Source organism: Hemicordylus capensis, chromosome 3 (genome assembly GCF_027244095.1).
Source record: "Hemicordylus capensis ecotype Gifberg chromosome 3, rHemCap1.1.pri, whole genome shotgun sequence".
Lineage (NCBI taxonomy): Eukaryota > Metazoa > Chordata > Lepidosauria > Squamata > Cordylidae > Hemicordylus > Hemicordylus capensis.
In genome coordinates this window covers 106,745,393-106,766,354 of record NC_069659.1, presented here as the reverse complement: position 1 = coordinate 106,766,354, position 20,962 = coordinate 106,745,393, and the positions used below count along the sequence as shown (strand labels likewise).

At 40.2% G+C, this 20,962-nt stretch overlaps 1 protein-coding gene across 10 annotated transcripts in view; it reads left to right on the top strand.

Annotated features, from left to right (window-relative positions):
* Window positions 1-15,999, top strand: part of IL1RAPL1 (interleukin 1 receptor accessory protein like 1) — a 1,164,933-nt gene extending 1,148,934 nt beyond the window's left edge. For all 10 annotated transcript variants that reach the window (XM_053311513.1, XM_053311511.1, XM_053311510.1 and 7 more), the window contains 2 exons: window positions 5,118-5,288; window positions 12,402-15,999. In XM_053311513.1, the coding sequence (XP_053167488.1) occupies window positions 5,118-5,288; window positions 12,402-13,120 (890 nt within the window). In that variant the 3' untranslated portion in view covers window positions 13,121-15,999. The remainder of the gene's footprint in view (window positions 1-5,117; window positions 5,289-12,401) is intronic.
* The last annotated feature ends 4,963 nt before the right edge of the window (window positions 16,000-20,962 follow it).

Here is a 20,962-nt window from a genome sequence, read left to right as displayed (position 1 = left end):
CTTTAACCCCCCCCCCTTCCAAAAATGGCTCAGGGCAGACTACATTAGAAGTAAGATCCATTAGATTCAGCCTTCTACACAAGACTGTGATCCTAAACACATTTACCAAAGAGTAGTAGTATTGAATCCAGTAGGGCTTGCTCCCAAGTAATTGTGGATCAGATTACTGCAGCAGCACTTACTCTGGTGGGTTCAACATACATCAGGCAAGAGTCTTCTCCCAACTCATTTATTTACTCAGCACAAGGAGACAGGAAAGAGGTGGTCAAGGCACTGACTGGGCATAGCCCCCTGCTCATGGCCCCTATGCAGCGGAACACCCAAACAGAGTGGTCTGCTCCTCCCCTTTCCTGATATCACTTTCATTTCTCCATTCTATGGAGGACCATCACTCCTCCTGTTGAGCTATTTGTTCCCTTTGCCGACCATAACCAATCCAGTGACATGCTCTGCCCCAACTCTTTCTGCTGATACAAAATATCAGAAGAGTATTCTTCTTTCCATTGGCACTTCCTTCAGGGAATTGGAGACAAAATGGAGCCCTGGCACTACATTCAGTAACTTGCACTTTAAGGACCAGCAGTCTCCAAGTGACACCATCTGGAAGCTGCCTGAAAAGAATGGAGCTACTACAAAACAGTTCCAACCCCTTCAGATGATTCAGATGGATACCATTGTTAATGGTATTGAAAGACACCAAGGAATCCAAACATACGACACAGTCATACTCCTTCTGTCTGTTCTCAAATGGTGATCATCATGATAATATATAAATATTTACCATTTCTATGCAGTGCATTGAAGACCCTATCTACATTTAGTTTCTCTGTTAATTAAAGGATCATTGTTATTTATTATGCATTTATTATTATTTCATTTTTAAATAAATGTGCACTACCCTTAAGAGAAAACTTTCAGGGCAGTAGATATCATAAGTGGGTAAGAGTGGCAGTGGGTAGAGCAGAGTGTTTGGTGTCATTCACAAAGGTGACTTGCTGCCTGTTGTCTCACCAGTGGAAGGTAGGAGCTTATCTGAGTCCGTGGAATTCTGGCCCATAGGGCTCTCTTTCTGCACCTAACCCCTTTGTGGAGAACATTACTACCAGCTATTGATTAGGGAAAGGTTGTTTTTCTTCCATATTTCCCATATTGTGGGAGTGGGTAAGACTTGGAAAAATTCTGCAGCCGTGACTTGTTAAGTGTATAACTTTCATTTTTAAAATTATTACTCCTCTCTTTTTTAGAAGATTGTTGGGGAGGATACGGGTGTCCTACTTTGAGGCATGGCCTTCTCCTTCCCTTGTTTACCTGTGTTGAGTAACTGGTTCTTGTAGCCCCAGTTGCATCAGCATACTTCTCAATGGGATTTTGTATCTGAAGTCCCAGAAATTGATGTCTGCCTAAGGGTTCTTAACAAATATTCACTGTCTGTTTAGCCTCATCACCAAACACACCCCTAGTTTTCTAGCATGGACACAGGGTGATGTAGTTGCATCCCATGCATCCTGCTATACAAGTTCTCAGTCATAGTGTTATCAAGAATGGGTGCAGCCCATAAAAAAGCATACAGGTGAAACTCGGAAAATTAGAATATGGTGCAAAAGTCCATTAATTTCAGTAATGCAAATTAAAAGGTGAAACTGATATATGAGACAGACACATTACATGCAAAGCAAGATAAGTCAAGCCTTAATTTGTTATAATTGTGATGATCATGGCGTACAGCTCATGAAAACCCCAAATCCACAATCCCAGAAAATTAGAATATTACATGGAACCAAGAAGACAAGGATTGTAGAATAGAACAATATCGGACCTCTGAAAAGTATACAGTGTACTGTGCTTGATTGGCCAGCAAACTCGCCTGACCTGACCCCATAGAGAATCTATGGGGCATTGCCAAGAGAAGGATGAGAGACATGAGACCAAACAATGCAGAATTGCTGAAGGCCGCTAATGAAGCATCCTGGTCTTCCATAATACCTCATCAGTGCCACAGGCTGATAGCATCCATGCCACGCCGCATTGAGGCAGTAATTGCTGCAAAAGGGGCCCAAACCAAGTACTGAATACATATGCATGCTTATACTTTTCAGAGGTCCGATATTGTTCTATTCTACAATCCTTGTCTTCTTGGTTCCATGTAATATTCTACTTTTCTGGGATTGTGGATGTGGGGTTTTCATGAGCTGTACGCCATGATCATCACAATTAAAACAAATTAAGTCTTGACTTATCTCGCTTTGCATGTAATGCGTCTGTCTCATATATCAGTTTCACCTTTTAATTTGCATTACTGAAATTAATGGACTTTTGCACGATATTCTAATTTTCCGAGTTTCACCTGTAGGACTCTGAATAATGTCTGCTGATTCTGGGTGCAGGGGCAGGCAGTCATCATATCCCCAACTCCATCTACATTTCTCTCTTGTTCTGGCAGAGTCCTGCCAGTATAATCCTCTTCTGTGCTTCAGGGATTACTGTGCTGGCATAATTTTTGGCCACCAGTAGTGTTTCACTCTGCTGGCACAAAGGATTTTGGAGAGATCCTGGTTTATAAATGGACATGGCTCCAGGATTCCATCGGGTACTTTCAAAAGGGTAAAGTTCATATGGAGTTCACTGTACTACAGATTAACACAATGCCTATATGTAGCTTTCCACATGGTCAACTAGCAAGACCTCTAAAGCTAGCATGTTTGTGGGTGTTTTTTTAAACAGCTGTGGCTAAGGTGTAAAAAGGAGTAGAGTGAGAAAACGTTGTGCTATTAGTAAATAGTTGAATTTAGCACTGAATCATATAACATTACTTATGGCACACAGTAGGGTATTCAATCAGGCCTCTTTTACAAGCAATTGATATTCTCTATAGCCTGTACATAATGCTGTCTAGAGAGTTAGATGGATGTTAACATTTCATTACTCCTGCCATTGATTTCTCCCTACTTTCTTCACAACAAAAATCAAAATTTGACCTCTGATTCCACTGAATTAGTTCCAGAGCACTTGATATTATTGACCCCTTAATGAAAATTAATGATGGCTTCTTTCATTCAGTTTTACAAGTAAGCACAGTGAATGCATACATTTGAAAACGTACATTTATTTCTCACTAGAAAATAAATAGCATTATATTCAAAGCAAGACCAGCCTCAATGCACAAACTGAGTTCATTTAAACAAAAAATTGAATAAGAAAATAAGGATAGGTTTTATGTCAACATCCAGTGCCTTTGTATACTTACACACACCACACACCTGAATTGTGTTCATATGAAGCCTGTTCATATGAAGCATGTGTGAGGTGGGGTGGGGTGGGGGAATGATGACATAATTCTCAGGCAAATTCTCCTCATTGCTCAGATCTCCTTTGGAAAATTACGTGAATTTATAATTGCTTAACAATTCTAACATTCTCAATTATGGGTGCTTCTGGATTTAAAGGGTTTTTAAAAAAAGAAAATGCAGAAATGGGCAAGTTGATCCTTACCATCTTGTTAAAATTTACAAACAAGACTTTGATCCAATCTCTTTCGTCTGCTACTTCATACATAAGTGTCTTCTGCTGCCAATCCCACTTCCCAGATACAGCCTTCCCATGTACAGAGGGCTACATGGGAGGGCTACATGTATCCAATAGCATATGAAGTACAGGGACCAGATTAAGTAGGTTGGTTTTGCTCAATTTGTCAGTTGAAAGGAAATTCAAAAGCAAAATAGGAAATGGGATTGGCGTTCTAAAATATTACTGATTTGCATATGAGTTTTCAGCTCTAATGGAGGTTTTAATTCCACCAGAACTTGAACATGACATTGGGACTTCTTGAATCTATCTTTGTTTATCGATCCGTCTATATAATTCTCTAAGACGTACCCATTGCTAATCCCATGTGTGGAAGCTCTTGTGAGAGTTCACGAGCAACTGCCTGATAGTGGTGGGGGGCGAGAAGAAACTGCTGCCCAGGTGAATGGCCAAGCAGGCAGCAGAGAGGGTGGCGCAGCGTCCCTCTCCAGCCTGCCTACTCAGCCAAATGTAAGGATGGCTTGCACTGGGGACAAATGAGGAGAATGGATGAGCAGGCGGCGGAGAAAGTGGCACAGCCACCTCCTCTGGGGCCGCCTGCCAACCAAATGGCAGATGCAGAGAGGCTTCATTCGGCCCCAGGGAAGAGGAGGGGGGAGGGCTGAGCGCAAGGGATCAAGAACAAGGAAGAACTAGAAGTGCAGTTGTTCTGCACCCGGACCAGCTAGTTATTATTGATTTGTCTATTCTCCCTCTTTGTTTTGCTCACAACATTCATAAATTACTTTCGTTACCTTGAAGAAATACACTTCTGGATTACTCATTTGCATTTCTTTTATGTACAGATGCACACATCAACATAAATCTTCAGCAGCTAAAAATATGGGCTGTGATACCAAGTGGTATATGTGTGCATTTTGAGTGTACACCCAAGGTTTCTGCAGTTGTTTCCTGTTCAGAAATTACCCCCATATGATTTTCAAACCATTTTTTAAGCTTACCATCTTAAAAAACAACAACAACCAAACAAAACATGCTATTTTAAATTTGGAACAGAAGCAGTTTAACAAAAAGCCTCAGAGAAATACCACTCCAAGAGCAGCACAATTTTTTTTAACTTGGAAAATTTTAAACAATGTTTGGTGGGGTTGGGTTGAGGACAATTTCTAAACAGAGACTGCTAAAATCCAGGTGCATGTGGATAATAGCCAAAAAGATTTAAACTCTTCTTTTTTATTCCTTTAAGCAGTGCTGGCTTGCCATTGGGGCAAATTTTTACTCATAGCTGGTGCCATATTTTCCAGTGTGGTTGCTTGATATAACCTACACTTTCACCTGAGCCAAGAAAAGGCCAGCTAACTGGAAAGCAAGCCTTGGCCATTCTCATTGGTAAAATGGCAAGACAGATGATGAAGCAAGGACAGCCACATAATGAAGTAGGACAAAAGGGAAAGAAAGGTAGAATAGGTAAGGGGCAGAGATAAGGACCAGCATGCACTACCTCTAGATAAAAAAGGGAAATAGTTAAAGCATGTGAGAAGATCAAGCCTATCTACTTTATTTCTTTCTTCTCCCCTCCCTTTCTGTATTTACAGATAACAAAGATTATGATGCATATCTGTCATACACCAAAGTGGATCCTGACCAGTGGAATCAGGAAACTGGGGAGGAAGAACGGTTCGCTCTTGAGATCTTACCAGATATGCTTGAAAAGCACTATGGGTACAAGTTGTTTATTCCAGATAGAGATTTGATTCCAACTGGAAGTAAGTTTTAATTCTGTATACATGTGCTCACACATTCAATCTGTATTACAATAGTCATCTTCAATTTTTTTACATATATTTGAATACAGATTTATTCAGTATTCAAATATATGCTGTTTGAATACTGTTCTTGATACATTGTACTAAGGGTTAATGGTTAAATTATTACTCGCTAGCATCCAGACTAGCACTGTGTGTATGCAGTGGTGCTGGGTTCAGGGTTATAGCTAGGGGAGAGGGGGCCTGTGTTCACCCCTCTCCCCATGGCCTCTTCATTATCTAAGGGAGATAATGAAGAAAATAGGGAGAAGTGATGCTGAGGCCCCCAGATTCTTTGAACTCATCCGCTCAATTATAGCTACACCCCTGACCAGATTCCAGACTACCACTGCCCTGTTGTCCAAGTGGGAGAAGGGAAAAAATTTTGTGGCCACTCTACATCACAGAAACATGTCCCTGAGTGTTGCACAACTTCCATGTTGCATATTTCCATGACATACAGTGGTCTTCAGAGGAAAGGGGCGATCATCAAAAATTGCCCCTTCCCTTGCTCACATGACAGTGCAGCAGTTAGTCTGGAACTCAGCACTGCTGCAACCACACATGATAATCGAGATGTTAACCAATGGCCGCAAATCTAAAATGCACAAATTATTATCTAAATACTGTAAGTTAAGCTGAAAGTAAAGAGAAATCCCAGGAAAAGGAATGAATCGATATATAATGGAATAGCTGCTCACAAAGCACATAATGACATCCTGATTACACAACCTGTCTTGAATCTGCACTACATGCTGTTTAGCACTAAACTACATGCTGTTCCTGGGTTCAGTACTGCAGAAACAGAAACTGGTATTTGGAAAATTTGTTCAAAAAATTAGGACACAAAATGTTGCAAAGCAGATTTATTCCACTTCACATCATATTACTGTCCTAAGTGTACAGTACACAGCCAAATCCTGCCATGAGTGGAGGGATCCCAAGAGCAGAGCACAGCAGAGCTCCGTTTTCTCCCTGCTCGGCAGCATGCATGCATGGGCACTGAGCACTACACAGTTATGTAGAATAGGGAACCTGAGCAAGTCTCCCATATCCTCATTCAGTTTTGTTCCCTTCAGAGTCAAGGAATGCAGCTTACAGGCCTTGCAGGGGAGGAAAGACTGGGTAGGGATATGGGTGGTATGGATATTTACTACATTTCTATACCACCTGATATATGTATCTCTAAGTGGTGTGCACAAGTCAAAACAACAAATAAAAAGCAGAGTTAAAAAATTAAAACCACCAAAACAACAAATAAAAGTCAAAACAACAAATAAAAAGCACAAGTCAAAACACAACAAATAAAAAGCAGAGTAAAGAAATTAAAACCATTTCACAGAATAAAAAAGGTAAATACCATTTCATAGGATAAAAACAATTAAACAGTCTAAAATTAATTTCACTTAAAAGCCTGGGGAAACAGGTGCGTCTTGAGCAAAGAGATAGAGATGCTTTTATTTTGACAAAAATAAAAAAGCAAAGATATAGAGATGCTCTTATTTTGACAGGGACCATTTTCCAAAGCCCTGTGGCAGCCATGGAGAAGGCCCAGTCCTAAGTTGCCACCAACGAGCTGATGGCAACCATAACCAGATATCCCCAGATGATCTTTAGGTGGCAGTGTTCATGACAAAGAAGGTGCTCCCTTAAGCACCCGGGACCCAAGCCACTGAAGGCTTTACAAGTAATAACCCACACTTTGTATATTGCTCAGAATCATAATGGCAGCCAATGCAGTTCTTTTAAAATCTGTGTTCTGAGGTCCCTTCAGTTTGTCCCAGAGCCCTGTCTGGCTACTGCCTTCTGTACCAATTGTAGTTTCTGGACTACATACAAAGGCAGCCCCACGTAGAGTGCATTACAGTAGTTGAGCCTGGAGGTTACCAGCATATGCAGCACTGTTTTAAAGTCATTTACTTTCAGAAATTGGCATACATGATGTATCAAATGGCATACATGACATACCATCCAAAGCTGTTAAAAAGTGTTCCTTGTCACTGCCTCAACCTGAGAAACCAGAGAGAGTTTTGGATCCAGGAGCACTGCCAAGCTATGTACCTTATCTTTCAGGGGGAGTGTAACCCTGTCCAGAACAGGCAGATCTAAACCATCTCCCAGGTCCCAAACCCGCACAGTCAGTATGCTTATCTCATCCTTCATTCAGCCCATTACCACCTGCAGGCAGGCATTTTGGGAAATTATGCCATTTCCTGATTAAGGTGATATGGAGAAGTAGATCTGGGTGTCATCAGCATATTGATAACACCCTGCTCCAAACCTTCTGATCATGTCTCCTAGTGGTTTCATGTAAATATTAAAGACCATTGGAGACAGTATGGAGACATGTGAAAGTCCAGCATACTGGAGATACTTTAGTTCTCACTTTGCAGAACAGCAGTCTCCAAGCAACAGCATCTTGAATCTACCAGAGAGGTAGGAATGGTAAAACAGTGCCACCCAATCCCAACTCTCTTGAGTAATCCAGAAGGATACCATAGTTAATGGTATTGAAAGCCGCCAAGAGATCTAAAAGGATCATCAGACTCACACTCCTTCTGTCAGTAGCCTATTAAAGATCATCCATCAGGCCAACCAAGGCAGACTCAACCCCATAGTACTAGAAAGATGGTTTAAAATGGATCTAGATAATCGGTATCATCCAAAACTGCCTGGAGTTAGGAGGCCACCACCCACTCAGTCACCTTGTCCAACCCTGGAAGATTGGAAACGGGTCTGTAATTGGCTATCTCTGAGGGATCCAATATTGATTCTCCAAAGAAGGTTTAATAATAGCCTTCTTAAGACAAGGAATCACCCTGCCCTTCCTCAGAGAAGCATTTGTAATATTTACCAGGCCCTCTCTGATAATATGATTACCAGATGAAATAAGCCAAGTTGGGCAAGTGTCAAGAGAACAGGTTGTAGGATGTACAGTCTAAAGCAGTTTTTCCACATCCTCAGGAGTCACAAACTGAAAGTGATCCAATTTAATCCTATAAGAAGAGTTGTTGGACACCTCCACAGTAGACTCTGCTGTAACTGTGAAATCCAGTTCAGCCTGAATATGAGATACTTTATCCACAATAAAGTCATTGAAGATGTCACAGCGAGTGACTGATGGTTCCAATTTCAAATTCAAGGGGGAAGGGGCACATAATAGCCCCCTCATAACTGTAGACAACTCCACTGGACGTGAATTTGCGGAAGCAATGTGGACAGAAAAGAACTGCTTTTTGCTTCCCTCACTGCTAGAGCATAGATCTTCAAATGTGCTCTGTGTTGTGATCTGTCGAATTTGCACTGAGTCTTCTTCCACTTGCGCTCTAGTCATCTACATTGCCTCTATAACTCCCATAGTTCTTCCAAATACCACGGGGCTAATTTTGAAGTAGATCGGAGAGGACACTTAGGAGCGATTGTGTCTACTGCTCTAGTGAGTTCATTATTCCATGTTTGCACTGGAGCATCAACAGAATTACTAGCAGAGCCAACTCTAAACCTTTCCAATGATTTAATGGAATGAGCATCTGCCTCTCATTCCATCACAATAGGCTGCACACTTGCTGTACCTGTGTGGAATAGGAGGAAACAGGGCTCTGTCATGCTTTACTTATACAAGAATAAAAAAGTATGCATTGTTAATTACTGACAATATTTTCAAGACAAAATTCTTTTCCCTGTAGCTCCCATCACAAAGTGCTTGTGCAAAAAACATAGCAAACTTTTCATCAGCCAGTCTTTTTAGCCGCATTCAGTTACAAGTATAAGCAGAGAAAGATCTAAGTAGAATAAGACTATCTTCCTGAATCATTGATTAAAAATTAACTGCATATTCATTCAGAGGAATTCTGTCTGCTCCTCTATTCTGTCTTGTCTTAGTTCATGCCCAATAGATTTTAGAGTTCTGTGAAATCATAATTTAGTCAGCTTCTAACAAAACATCCTGCTCCAAAACACAGGTGAAACTCGGAAAATTAGAATATCGTGCAAAAGTCCATTAATTTCAGTAATGCAAATTAAAAGGTGAAACTGATATATGAGACAGACGCATTACATGCAAAGCGGGATAAGTCAAGCCTTAATTTGTTATAATTGTGAGGATCATGGCGTACAGCTCATGAAAACCCCACATCCACAATCCCAGAAAAGTAGAATATTACATGGAACCAAGAAGACAAGGATTGAAGAATAGAACAATATTGGACCTCTGGAAAGTATAAGCATGCATATGTATTCAGTACTTGGTTTGGGCCCCTTTTGCAGCAATTACTGCCTCAATGTGGCGTGGCATGGATGCTATCAGCCTGTGGCACTGATGAGGTATTATGGAAGACCAGGATGCTTCATTAGCGGCCTTCAGCAATTCTGCATTGTTTGGTCTCATGTCTCTAATCCTCTTGGCAATGCCCCATAGATTCTCTATGGGGTCAGGTCAGGCGAGTTTGCTGGCCAATCAAGCACAGTACACTGTATACTTTTCAGAGGTCCGATATTGTTCTATTCTACAATCCTTGTCTTCTTGGTTCCATGTAATATTCTAATTTTCTGAGATTGTGGATTTGGGGTTTTCATGAGCTGTACGCCATGATCATCACAATTATAACAAATTAAGGCTTGACTTATCTCGCTTTGCATGAAATGCGTCTGTCTCATATATCAGTTTCACCTTTTAATTTGCATTACTGAAATTAATGGACTTTTGCACGATATTCTAATTTTCCGAGTTTCACCTGTAAATGAAAAGTTAAATTAATTATTTATCTCTACATTGTACTGTTCTGAAAAATGAACACCATTAGATATGAGGTTTTTTAAAATCAGCTTTTCATACTGTCAGTTTAGATCAACCTTTGAGGTCCCCCCACCCGCTTTTAAAATAGACAGAAGCTGTCCCAAAAACTAAAAAAGCAAGGGTGCACCAGGAGTCAAATTAAGTCAAATCCAGCCTGGAAGAATTTGTCTTACTTTTCTGCCTGCAGTACACAAATAAATAGCTCACAAATTTACAGAAGTCTGAAATGATGCTTCTGAACAATGGGCACTTAGACTTTATAGAACCTTTGAAAAATAAGTCTTGGCTGTTGGCATGCAAATTGAATCCTTCTTCTTCCTCTTCCTACAAAAATGGACATAGAGCAAATTATTTTTTACAAAAATGGACACAGAGCAAATGTTCTATCAAATCAAACTGAAGCATTTGTTCTAATCAGTCATGCAAATATAAAGTTTTAGTGGGTACCACGCCCTACGCCACTCACCTCAGCCCCGCTCCTTTCCTAGCCATTCTATACTCTACTGCACTCCCAACCTCAAATGCCACGGGCTCAAATCCCCTATCTACATCACTGCGGGGGTGCAGAGCATGATTGATGGTCATTATTTTCCTGGTCTTAACAATCCAGCGCCTCTAGCTCTGCCTCGGTCCAGTCTATTATTTCTGCACTGTATCTGATAATAGGTATAGGCTAGGTGTTTATGGCTTGTATGGTGTTCCCACCATTGAGTTTGGACTTAAGGGTTTTTCTAACTCTCCTGATGTATTCACTTCCAATTTTTCTTTTAACTTCAATATGTGTGATGTTATCTGCCTGGAGAATGCCCAAGTATCTGTAATGTTCTTTCTCTTCCAGGTTCTTGATGTTGCTTCCATTGGGCAGTTTTATTCCTTCTGTTTTTGTTATTTTTCCTCAGTTCATTATTAATACAGCACACTTGTCTAGTCCAAACTCCATTGCTATATCACTACTGAATAGACGGACAGTGTTTAGCAGTGATTCGATTTCTGATTGGGACTTTCCATACATCTTCCGATCATCCATGTATAGCAGATGGTTTATTTTACTTGATGTTTTAGATGTTTGGTATCTGAGGCCTGTTTTGTTAGTATTTGTGAAAGTGGAGTCATGGCGATTACAAACAACAGAGCAGATAGTGAGTCCCCTTGGAAAATACCTCTTCTAATGCTGACCTGTCCAAGTGTCTCACCATTTATTGTTAACTGTGTGCTCCACATGCTCATTGCTTTTTAAAATAAATATCTGAATGTTTTTGCTGACACCAGTTGTTTCTAAACATTTTGGTATCCATGTATGAGGCAATGAGTCGAAGGCCTTCTTGTAGTCAATCCATGCAACACTTAGATTTGTTTTATTATTATTATTATTATTATTATTATTATTATTATTATTATTATTATTAAATTGTCCACTCATCCAGGAAACAAGAAGAGAGCCACAAGGGGCTAGAGATGTGCGGAATGGTTTGCGGTCAAAATGTTCCAGGCGTAAACTGGCCATTCTGTGCTCATCCCTATAAGGGACACAATTTTGCATTCAGACATCATGATATTGCCCCTGATTTAAATGGGGCTCCATTGCCCACACAGGGGCAGGCCTCCTTGCTTCATACAAGGAATTAAAGAAGAGATTCCCAATAGAGCAACTTTCAAAAATATGCAGGCAAGACTTTCTTTTTTGCTGCCTTACTGGCAATGTCTATGCCTTTTTACAATGCTATGGTGAGACTTCCAAGTGAAAGTGCTTTACTTTGGTTCTCTAGTATGAAACAGAGACAATCCTGCCACAGGGATAGTATCTTGGAGTCTGCCTATGAGATAAAGACAAGCACAGTGCTGAAGTTTGCTAACCTTGTATGAGCTGATCCTTTCTTTTCAACAAAAGGGAGAGGAGGTTGCCCATGGAACATCTTTCTCCCCTTATTGGAAGCAAACTGGGAAGAGCCTTTGTCATTGCCTTCAGATGCCATAGACCAGCTACTATAGCTTGGTTATAAAGGCAGCACATGAGGGATGTTTACTGCTGGCTTCCTCAAAAGCAGGGATACACACACTGATACATGGTTGCAGTGCACAACCCCTGAAAGAATATACTTTTTTACATCCATAAAACACACAACAGGAGTTTATCCTGGTAACAATTCTTACTTGACACAGATAACCAAGTAGTCTTGCAGTCTTGATTTGGATGTTTGTGAAAAGGCCTTGCTTGTTTGCATGGTTTTGCAGTTCTGGAATAAAATTTACTGATCTTGAACTATTCTTTTGCTCTGCAGCATACATTGAAGATGTGGCAAGATGTGTAGACCAAAGCAAGCGACTGATTATTGTCATGACTCCAAATTATGTGGTAAGAAGAGGCTGGAGTATCTTCGAACTGGAAACAAGACTTCGAAACATGTTAGTTACGGGAGAAATCAAAGTGATACTGATTGAATGCAGTGAACTCCGGGGAATTATGAACTACCAAGAAGTTGAAGCCCTGAAACATACTATCAAGCTCCTTACTGTTATTAAATGGCATGGACCAAAATGCAACAAGTTGAATTCCAAATTCTGGAAACGTTTACAGTACGAAATGCCTTTTAAGAGGATAGAACCCATCACACACGAGCAGGTTTTAGATGTCAGTGAGCAGGGGCCTTTTGGGGAACTGCAGACAGTCTCAGCAATTTCCATGGCTGCTGCTACCTCCACTGCTCTTGCCACTGCCCATCCTGACCTGCGCTCCACCTTTCATAACACATATCATTCCCAGATGCGCCAGAAACACTATTATCGAAGCTATGAATACGACGTACCTCCTACCGGCACCCTGCCTCTTACCTCAATAGGTAACCAGCATACCTACTGCAACATCCCTATGACACTTATTAATGGGCAGCGGCCACAGACAAAAACTAACAGGGAGCAGAATCCCGACGAGGCTCATACAAACAGTGCAATACTGCCACTCTTACCGCGGGAAACCAGTATATCCAGTGTCATTTGGTGACAGGAATGCAAGGGGGAACTCCGCCCCCTTGTGTAGAGTCTAAGTCTGCAGTCTGGTGCCTGGAACTACATCCTCGACTGCTGCTGTTAAACATGCATTACAATCTATGACATATGAGGAAAAACAGGGTCTTGTACATATGTTTTTGCAAATTTCTTTGTAGCATCAGTCTTCCTGTTTTACCCATGTCTCTTGCCATTTACATTTTTGACTTTGTTTTATATGTCATTGGGATTTGTATATTTACATTTTTAAAAAAAGAAAAATGAAGAGACTGCTGTATAGATAGGAATTTTTTTTTCTTCATTAGTATAGTTTGGGTGTTATTTTTTTACATTTCTTGGGAATGCTTGGACAAAGCTCTGTTGAGTCCAGAAACACTATCCGTTTTGTTGGTCTGCCTAGCCTGATACCCAGAGGCCATGCTTGCAGCAATTCACCTGTGTGTGTGTGTGTGTGCGTGTGTGTGCGTGCGCGTGTGTGTGAACACTTGTTCTTAGAATGCCCCCACCGATGACTCATAGCCCTATCTTCCTTCATTATTCCACTCACTGCTACACTATACCCCTCAACCCTTGCCCTTTTTACTGCACTGCACTGGGTGAAATTACAGATGGTCCAATTGTCTAACATTTCACATAGTAAGTAGTTGTGGAACAAAGAAAAAAAAATACCCAGTCTGTATCACTTGCTTCACAATAACCACTATGTCCACTATGGAGTATGTAGAAAGAAAAATAGGATTTTGTTTTATTTTATGAGTTGATTGTATTCCTTTTATATAGAGATAACATGCCAACTTAAATTCATTCACTTCCTGAGAAAGTGTTGGATGCGTCTGTGACTCCCCCCTCCCCCATTTCTTTTTTGGTTGAGATCAATGGTACCGTTTCTTGCTTTAAATTCTTCAAATGAGATTATTTACATTTTGTCAGACAAGTAAGGCAATAGGCACTGAAGTGCACTAAATCCCCCAGAGATTTACAGTGATGGCTTCCAAACCAAAGGAGAGCAGAAGGACAATATCAAATATGGTTTGTCACATTGTATTATAGAAAATGCTGTCTTAAGAAGTATGAGAACATTCTTTTGCAGCCGATTTTGGAGTCCCCATGTGTATTAAAGTTTGGTTGTCATCTTTTCTTTTCATTGATATATCCAGAAGTTAGCATTCTTTATTATTCATTATATATCTCTCTTTTTGCTTGTAATAATAATTTAGGATTTTTTTTTTTAATTCCAAGGTTGTTTAAGGAGATCTCAGGAGGTTGCAAAAGTAAATACCAACAAACATCAATATTTTATACAAGATTAATATTTAAATCAGACCCAGAAATGTTGGAAACAATTAATGTTACTGAATAAAATAAACTAGTTTTATTTTAAATGTATGATTTCCTCTTTAAAAAGTGAAAGAAAGAACATGCATCTTGGCTCCGGGAAATATTCTTTGCATAAACCTCAGGACTGAACTTTGCCTATATGGAAGTCAATGAGAGTTTGTCGTAGACTTAACAGAGCCAAAATCTAACTCCTCATTCACCCAGTATTAACACAATCAGCATAAATATTTACAAATACTGATGCAACTGTCATATTTCCTATAAGAACTGGGCAGGGGTAATAGTAGAATATTATGTTAATATAGCATTAAATAATTGGGAGCACATTTCTAATAATGTAAACTGATAAAGTAAAACACTGATGTTGGGTTAGTTTACATCTGAAGACAATGTAATTTTTTTGTGTTGTTTTGCACTTATAATGCAACAATTCGACTGCTGAAAAACACTTTTGATATTATGGAATTTCTCATCATTTGAAAGAAGTTTCCTAAATAGCTAACCAGCAGCCAATATACTGGATGTTGTGTGTTTTGTTTGTTCTGACTTTCATCATAAAAAAGAAAAACCAAGTTATATTTTAGTTTGGATAAGATGCAATGTGGTGAAACTATGTGCAACCTGCAGTCTAGAAGTGTGTGTGGGCTTCAAACATACATGAGAAAAAAGCCAGTTCATGATATAAACGGTAAAGAAGCATCTGCAATCCAAGTTCAAGAAGTTCTAGAATGTACTTTGACATTTATTTGCTTAACCAATATTCATTTCTGTGACAGTTCACTCAGGTCCTTTTCTGTTGTTATTTTGCGTGTGTGTGCCCGCCTTCCCTGCTCCCCCAAAAACCTTGGACATGTGCCAAATAAATTGCATCAAGCAAATAAAGCTGCTAGGACAGATAAAATCTGAAGGCAGCGGTGCACATTTCATTCTTTGGAAATTTAAGATGGCTATTATTTATTATAGAACCTGCCAGGTACTGATGGAATTTAATGGCCTTTGACGGGATTCCAAATCTCAGATCCTCTCCCTTCAAATACCCAACAAAAGGTAAATCAGTGCAATGGCTTTTTCCTTTATATTTTTTCAACTTAAATCTGGGTTATGAAGTTAGTATAGAGCATAGCAATCTGACCACAGCAACACTGTAGGTGTTAGCAAGACTGATTTCTTTTCTTAAAGTTTTGACAGGAATACTTTTTTCTTCTATTTTTAATGTAGATTTAAGCACTTTGAATAGCATGATTCAGGGATTGATGGATACTATTTGATATTCACACAACTAAAGAAAAGATTTTCTTATAATGCTTTGTCATATTATTAAATAAAAACAAACAAGAAAGAAAGAGTGTGTGAGAGACAGAGACACAGAACGAATGGAGAAGCCAGTTCTGGCTTTAGAAACATTCCACCCAATAATTTCTCTTCTATAAACAGCTCTGTGTGAGAAACAATAAAAGGAACTGTCATATGTTCACTTACTCAATGTTTGACTAAAGTTCTGTTAGAACACAAAATAAAAAGAAAAAAAATGCCCTAGTTATTGGGTTCCATCCTTTTTTATTACTGGGGAAGGAGGAGGGGGAGAAATGTTCTAATTTGTGAATGTTGCATGCAAGAACCAAGTTTGAGGATTATGCTTAAAATGGGTGGTGGGGAGGAAGCACTTGGTATAAAGAAAGGCTTCAATAGTAATCCTAACTGTGCTTAACTCTATAGATTTCAAGCCTGTGTGGGATTGCAGTCAAAGGCTGAATTCACATGTAATACAAAACTGCGGGTCCAAAAGACCTGTAGTTCTGCTCTCCACCCCAACCCACCCCACCCCACTTTTTTGTCCAAATTCAGATGCAACGGAGAGCAAGGAGCCTGCAGTCAGTGAGACTGCAGAGAGGAGAGACAACTGGCTATGAGAGCTACCTTCTTGCTTGAAGGACAGCCCACATAGCCAATCACAGCCAGAGAGAGTGAGGAGCGTCCTCCCTCCGGTTACTGGAAATGCAGACTGCAGTTTCACATTCGGACATAACGCAGGCTGCGTTCAACCTTGGGTTGGGTGATGAAACTCACTACAACCTGAGGGTTCAAACTGGAGTTTTGAAAAGCAAACCTTGGGTCGCCTTACTCGTGGAATCGGAGTTTCCTGCATTCAGACATACAGGTTTGGGAACCTCTGACCCCTTAAACTCCAGTTTTGTGTTACAAACAAATGCAGCCTGTGTGTAAAGTGCAGTTGATGGGCAACGGTTATTATTTCTCCTGCTCAAGGTCCAAAACTATTTTTTAATCAATGGTTTATCTCAACAATATTGTTATAACTTTTTTTTTTTAAGTACCTGTCCATCCCCTTAACGTGGAGTTAAATTCTCTGCAGCTTCTGGACAGCACCATTGGTTTTCATTTTCTAATTGGCGGAATCAAGCATGAGAGTACTGGATGTACTGCTAAAGGGTCAATTTACACAACCATTTCTGAAGTAAAAAGGTCACAGTGCAATGATAAAATCATGAAAGCTCTTAAACATAATGTCCTGAAAATTATTAATTTTCTAGCATTTAATCATAATATTATAACTTTAGATCTCACACCTGGATGAGCTTTCACAGCACTTTTCAGTGTTAACAACTGAAGAAATCAGTCAGCTTGTGGAAATTTTTCCATCTCAAATATTATTTTACACACACACATATATAATACAAATTTTGGTGCCCTAATACTTCACAATTGGATTATCCTTCACAGACTGAAGTATGAATTTTTGGATCTAACTGATAAAACCAAGCAAATATTATGTGGTGACAGTAAGTCAACTTCCAGGCTTATTTGACTAATGTGCAATAAGTTGAGTTCAGATGTGACAGATATTGACCTAAGGAAGTCTTCCTCTCTTTTCTATCTGTCCCTTTAAAAGAAGATGTATTCATGCTTTTAAAAAAATGATTTCAAAGGGTTGAGGATATAGGTGTATGGAAATGCTGTTGAAAATTAAAAGTCAATGGAAGAATCATCTACCTGTCCTGGACTTTTCCTGGAATGGAATAGCACAGCATCTTCCGAAAGAAGTTGGTAGGAGATGCGGCCTGTAGATGGATCAGCAGTGTCTTAAAAATAGCTGTGTCTCTCTACCATACCATTGCCTGTTTGGTAACTTGTTGTTTATCTAAAAGGGCTGGAAAGAAGTGTTTCAGGATAATCCATATTTGTTAATATAGTGGGATTCAAAACACTGCATTGTTTAAAAAACTCTTATCTGACAGACTTAGTCCATCATTTAGAGCAACTATTTTCACTCTCACCCAGATCGCACTTATTGCTTATTATCACATACTTTTATTCACTTCAGAACTCTTGGAGCATAAATGAACACAGACAGCTTTGTCCCACATGATCTCTGCTTTCCTAACAATTTCAAGCTATTTAGTAGTTGAAACAATCAAATGCACTTGTTGAGTGGAACAGCAAGGAGAACAAAACTAAAGAACTAAAGGAGATGCCTCTTCTGTCTTTTGAATGATCCAGGCAGTATCTACAGGAGATATTTCAGCAGCTTCTCTATGTTGATAGTCTAGAAACTTTGAAAGTAAGCCCAACAATAAAACATTCAGGCTGTTGTGATTTTTTTTTCATTTATAGTTTTCATTTTAGCTCCATTTTTAATCACTTGACCTTGAAATTTATCACATTCATCGTTTCTGTGGGTGGGGAAAGCAAGTGTCTACAGCTGTTCATAGTTTCCAGGTTTGGAAAATGTCTTTTGAAAAAATCAAGTTAAGGCCATAGGAAGCACTAAAAATATCCATGTTTATGTTGATTGGCTGCAATCCTTTAAGTGAACACTCACAAATTCCCTTTGTTGTTGGGAAGTCAATTTATAATTGCTTTATGAGAGTGGCCGGGTGGGGCTTAGTGCACATGGATGTGTTTTTCCCTTGACACAGGCCCACTACTAACTGCTAATTGGCACTGTCAAAGGTTTCACTCAAAGCCAAGCTGCTTTTGGTGAAGTAGTAAGGTTGCACAGCCTCCATCCCTCTCCTTCAGAAAGCTATTCCTGGAGTGGCAAATTCGATAGATCTGGGATCCTCCATAGATCTTATCTGATTAAAGACAAAAGATATCATGATGCACAGCATTACAGCTCTGTAGTGCTGCACATCATGTTATCCTTTGTCTTTAATCAGAGAAGTAGTTTAAAGAAATTGAAACAAAAACTGGCTGAAAATGGAAGTTTCAAGCACACACTTGTCTTATATGTGGATATTTTCTGTTTCTTCTTACCTTTATTTCATCTGACATAATTGTGGAGGCTCCCAGATCTATCCTGTTCTGGGTCCAGATCCACCCATTACAGTTCTGTAATGCTGCGCCCAGGGTGGCTGAAAATTCAACACACAAGCCTGACGCTGATAAGATATGCACAAACTGGTTTGGCGTTCTATTCCTAGAATGCCGAACTGGTTCAGAAACCCCATGTTCGAACTGGTTCAATCGGGGGTGTGGGGTGTGTGTGTGTCACTTTAAGGCACAGGGATGGTGCCCTTACCTCCGACACTGCTTCAAAAACTGCTGGCACAGGTGGCTGTATACCCTCCTGCCACCCTGGTCAGAATAAAAACTCAAGTGGCATGCGTGCATGCATGTGCATGATGCAAAAGAGCATACAGCCACCCCACATCAGTGGTTTCTGAAGCAGTGCCAGAGGGGAAAGCACGGCGGGGGTGGTAAGGGCACCCTCCAGACGCCTTAAAACAACCCCGCCTCCTGGGTGTGCATGGAACCAGTTCTATGCACACCCCTAGTTAAGAACGAGCTTCTGCAGTTTATCCCATTGTCGTGAATGGGAGAAACTGCAGAAGCAGTGCTAGCACAAACATTTGTTCTTATCAGCCTTGGGGCTGCATTCAGAGTCTGCAGCAAGTCCTAGATGCCGTGTTATGGATCCATAATCTGGTGCCTCAAGTCAGCCAACATTCAATAGTAAGTTACAATGATCTTGCATTTTTACATGTTCAAAATGACTTGAAAGCATTTAAGAAGAATTACATTGGGTGATTTAGACAAGCAACATTCAGCTCAAATCACTGCAGTAGAAAGAAGTTCCCACATCTTAGGTTAGCACCACCTAAACATGGCACACAAAGTTTTTGCGTCTTCCTGCAAAATGAGAGATGGCAAGTGGAGGAGGAGTGCTTAAGTCTTCAATTGCTCACTGCTTCCCCCCTACAGCTCTTCTAATACCTGGAACGACTCTCTCCAGCAGGGTTCCAAACATGTTTTTCCACCATGAAGAGCTGCGTCAGACGATGCTTTGCCGATCCCACATAGCTGAGCACAGACATATACACACCCTCATGGTGTTCCTTCATTCTACAGTGACTTGTTCATCCAAATCAACCATCTACATACATTTGAAAGAATGCTTTAAAATGGTATTTCAAGCCTGTGTAGATAAACAGTTCAGATGAACTGTAGCTCCACAAGGTTAAGGAATGGCACACTGGTGGGGGGGGGGCGCATGCTCATCAAGTGGGATGAACCAGTTGGCAAGGTATCTCCCCGACTGGCCCAAAGGAAACAAAGTGGCTGTATAACATGGTTCATAGGTAATCTCAAGCAGATGTTAACTAATTTCCTCCTGTTCATAAATTGTGTAATGTCATGAAGCTGATTTGTAGCTCTGTTCTTCACATCAGAAACAGATGCCTTGTATTAATTCAGTTGATTCATTTTTCAAAGTATTGTTTCCAGCTTCAGTTTAAGCCTTTGTCAATAGTACCTTGTATGCAATATCCTATTATTGTTCTCCATCCCAAGCTCCACTTGAAGTCAAGAAGGACTTTTAATAACAGTGAGTGGGTGTATACAAATGGTAGAGCTTCGATCTCCCTTCATTTCTAAACTTAGGACATATGCGTACATCAGCCCACATCATGAGCAAAGCAACATCCACATTCTCCGTCAGCCAGCACTGCTGCGCACATGGAAGCCAGCCCACTTTCTAATGTACAAGGTAAGTTCCAGTGTTGGGTGCACTCTGTAAAGTAGTTGTACAGCTGTGCTCTTGCGTATCACCACTGGGACTGGCTTTCACTGTTGCAGCAGCATCAACTGATTGGGAATGCCAGCATCGCCTTGCACATCATGAAAGTTGGTCCACATTAAAGTATTTGTTCTCATTGTACCAAAGGCCATGGATGTCTCACCATTATATAGATTTAAATTTACTATAGAATAATGAAAGGGTTTTGCTGTATATTACCTATGATCTAGCGCAAAGAGAATGTGATAGTGCTACTGGGTATAAAGCGGTGGCTTTTCTCTGGAGGTAGTAATGACTCATATGAAGAAAATTACTCAATGTAGTCCCATTGAAGTTAAACGCCACTTCATTTCAGTGACTGGCATTCTTTGCATCCCTGTGGTGATGGAAGGAGGGCTGCAGGCTAGGGGTGTGCACGGAACTGCAGAGCTGCGGTCCAGCACTGTGTGTGGGGGGTTCCTT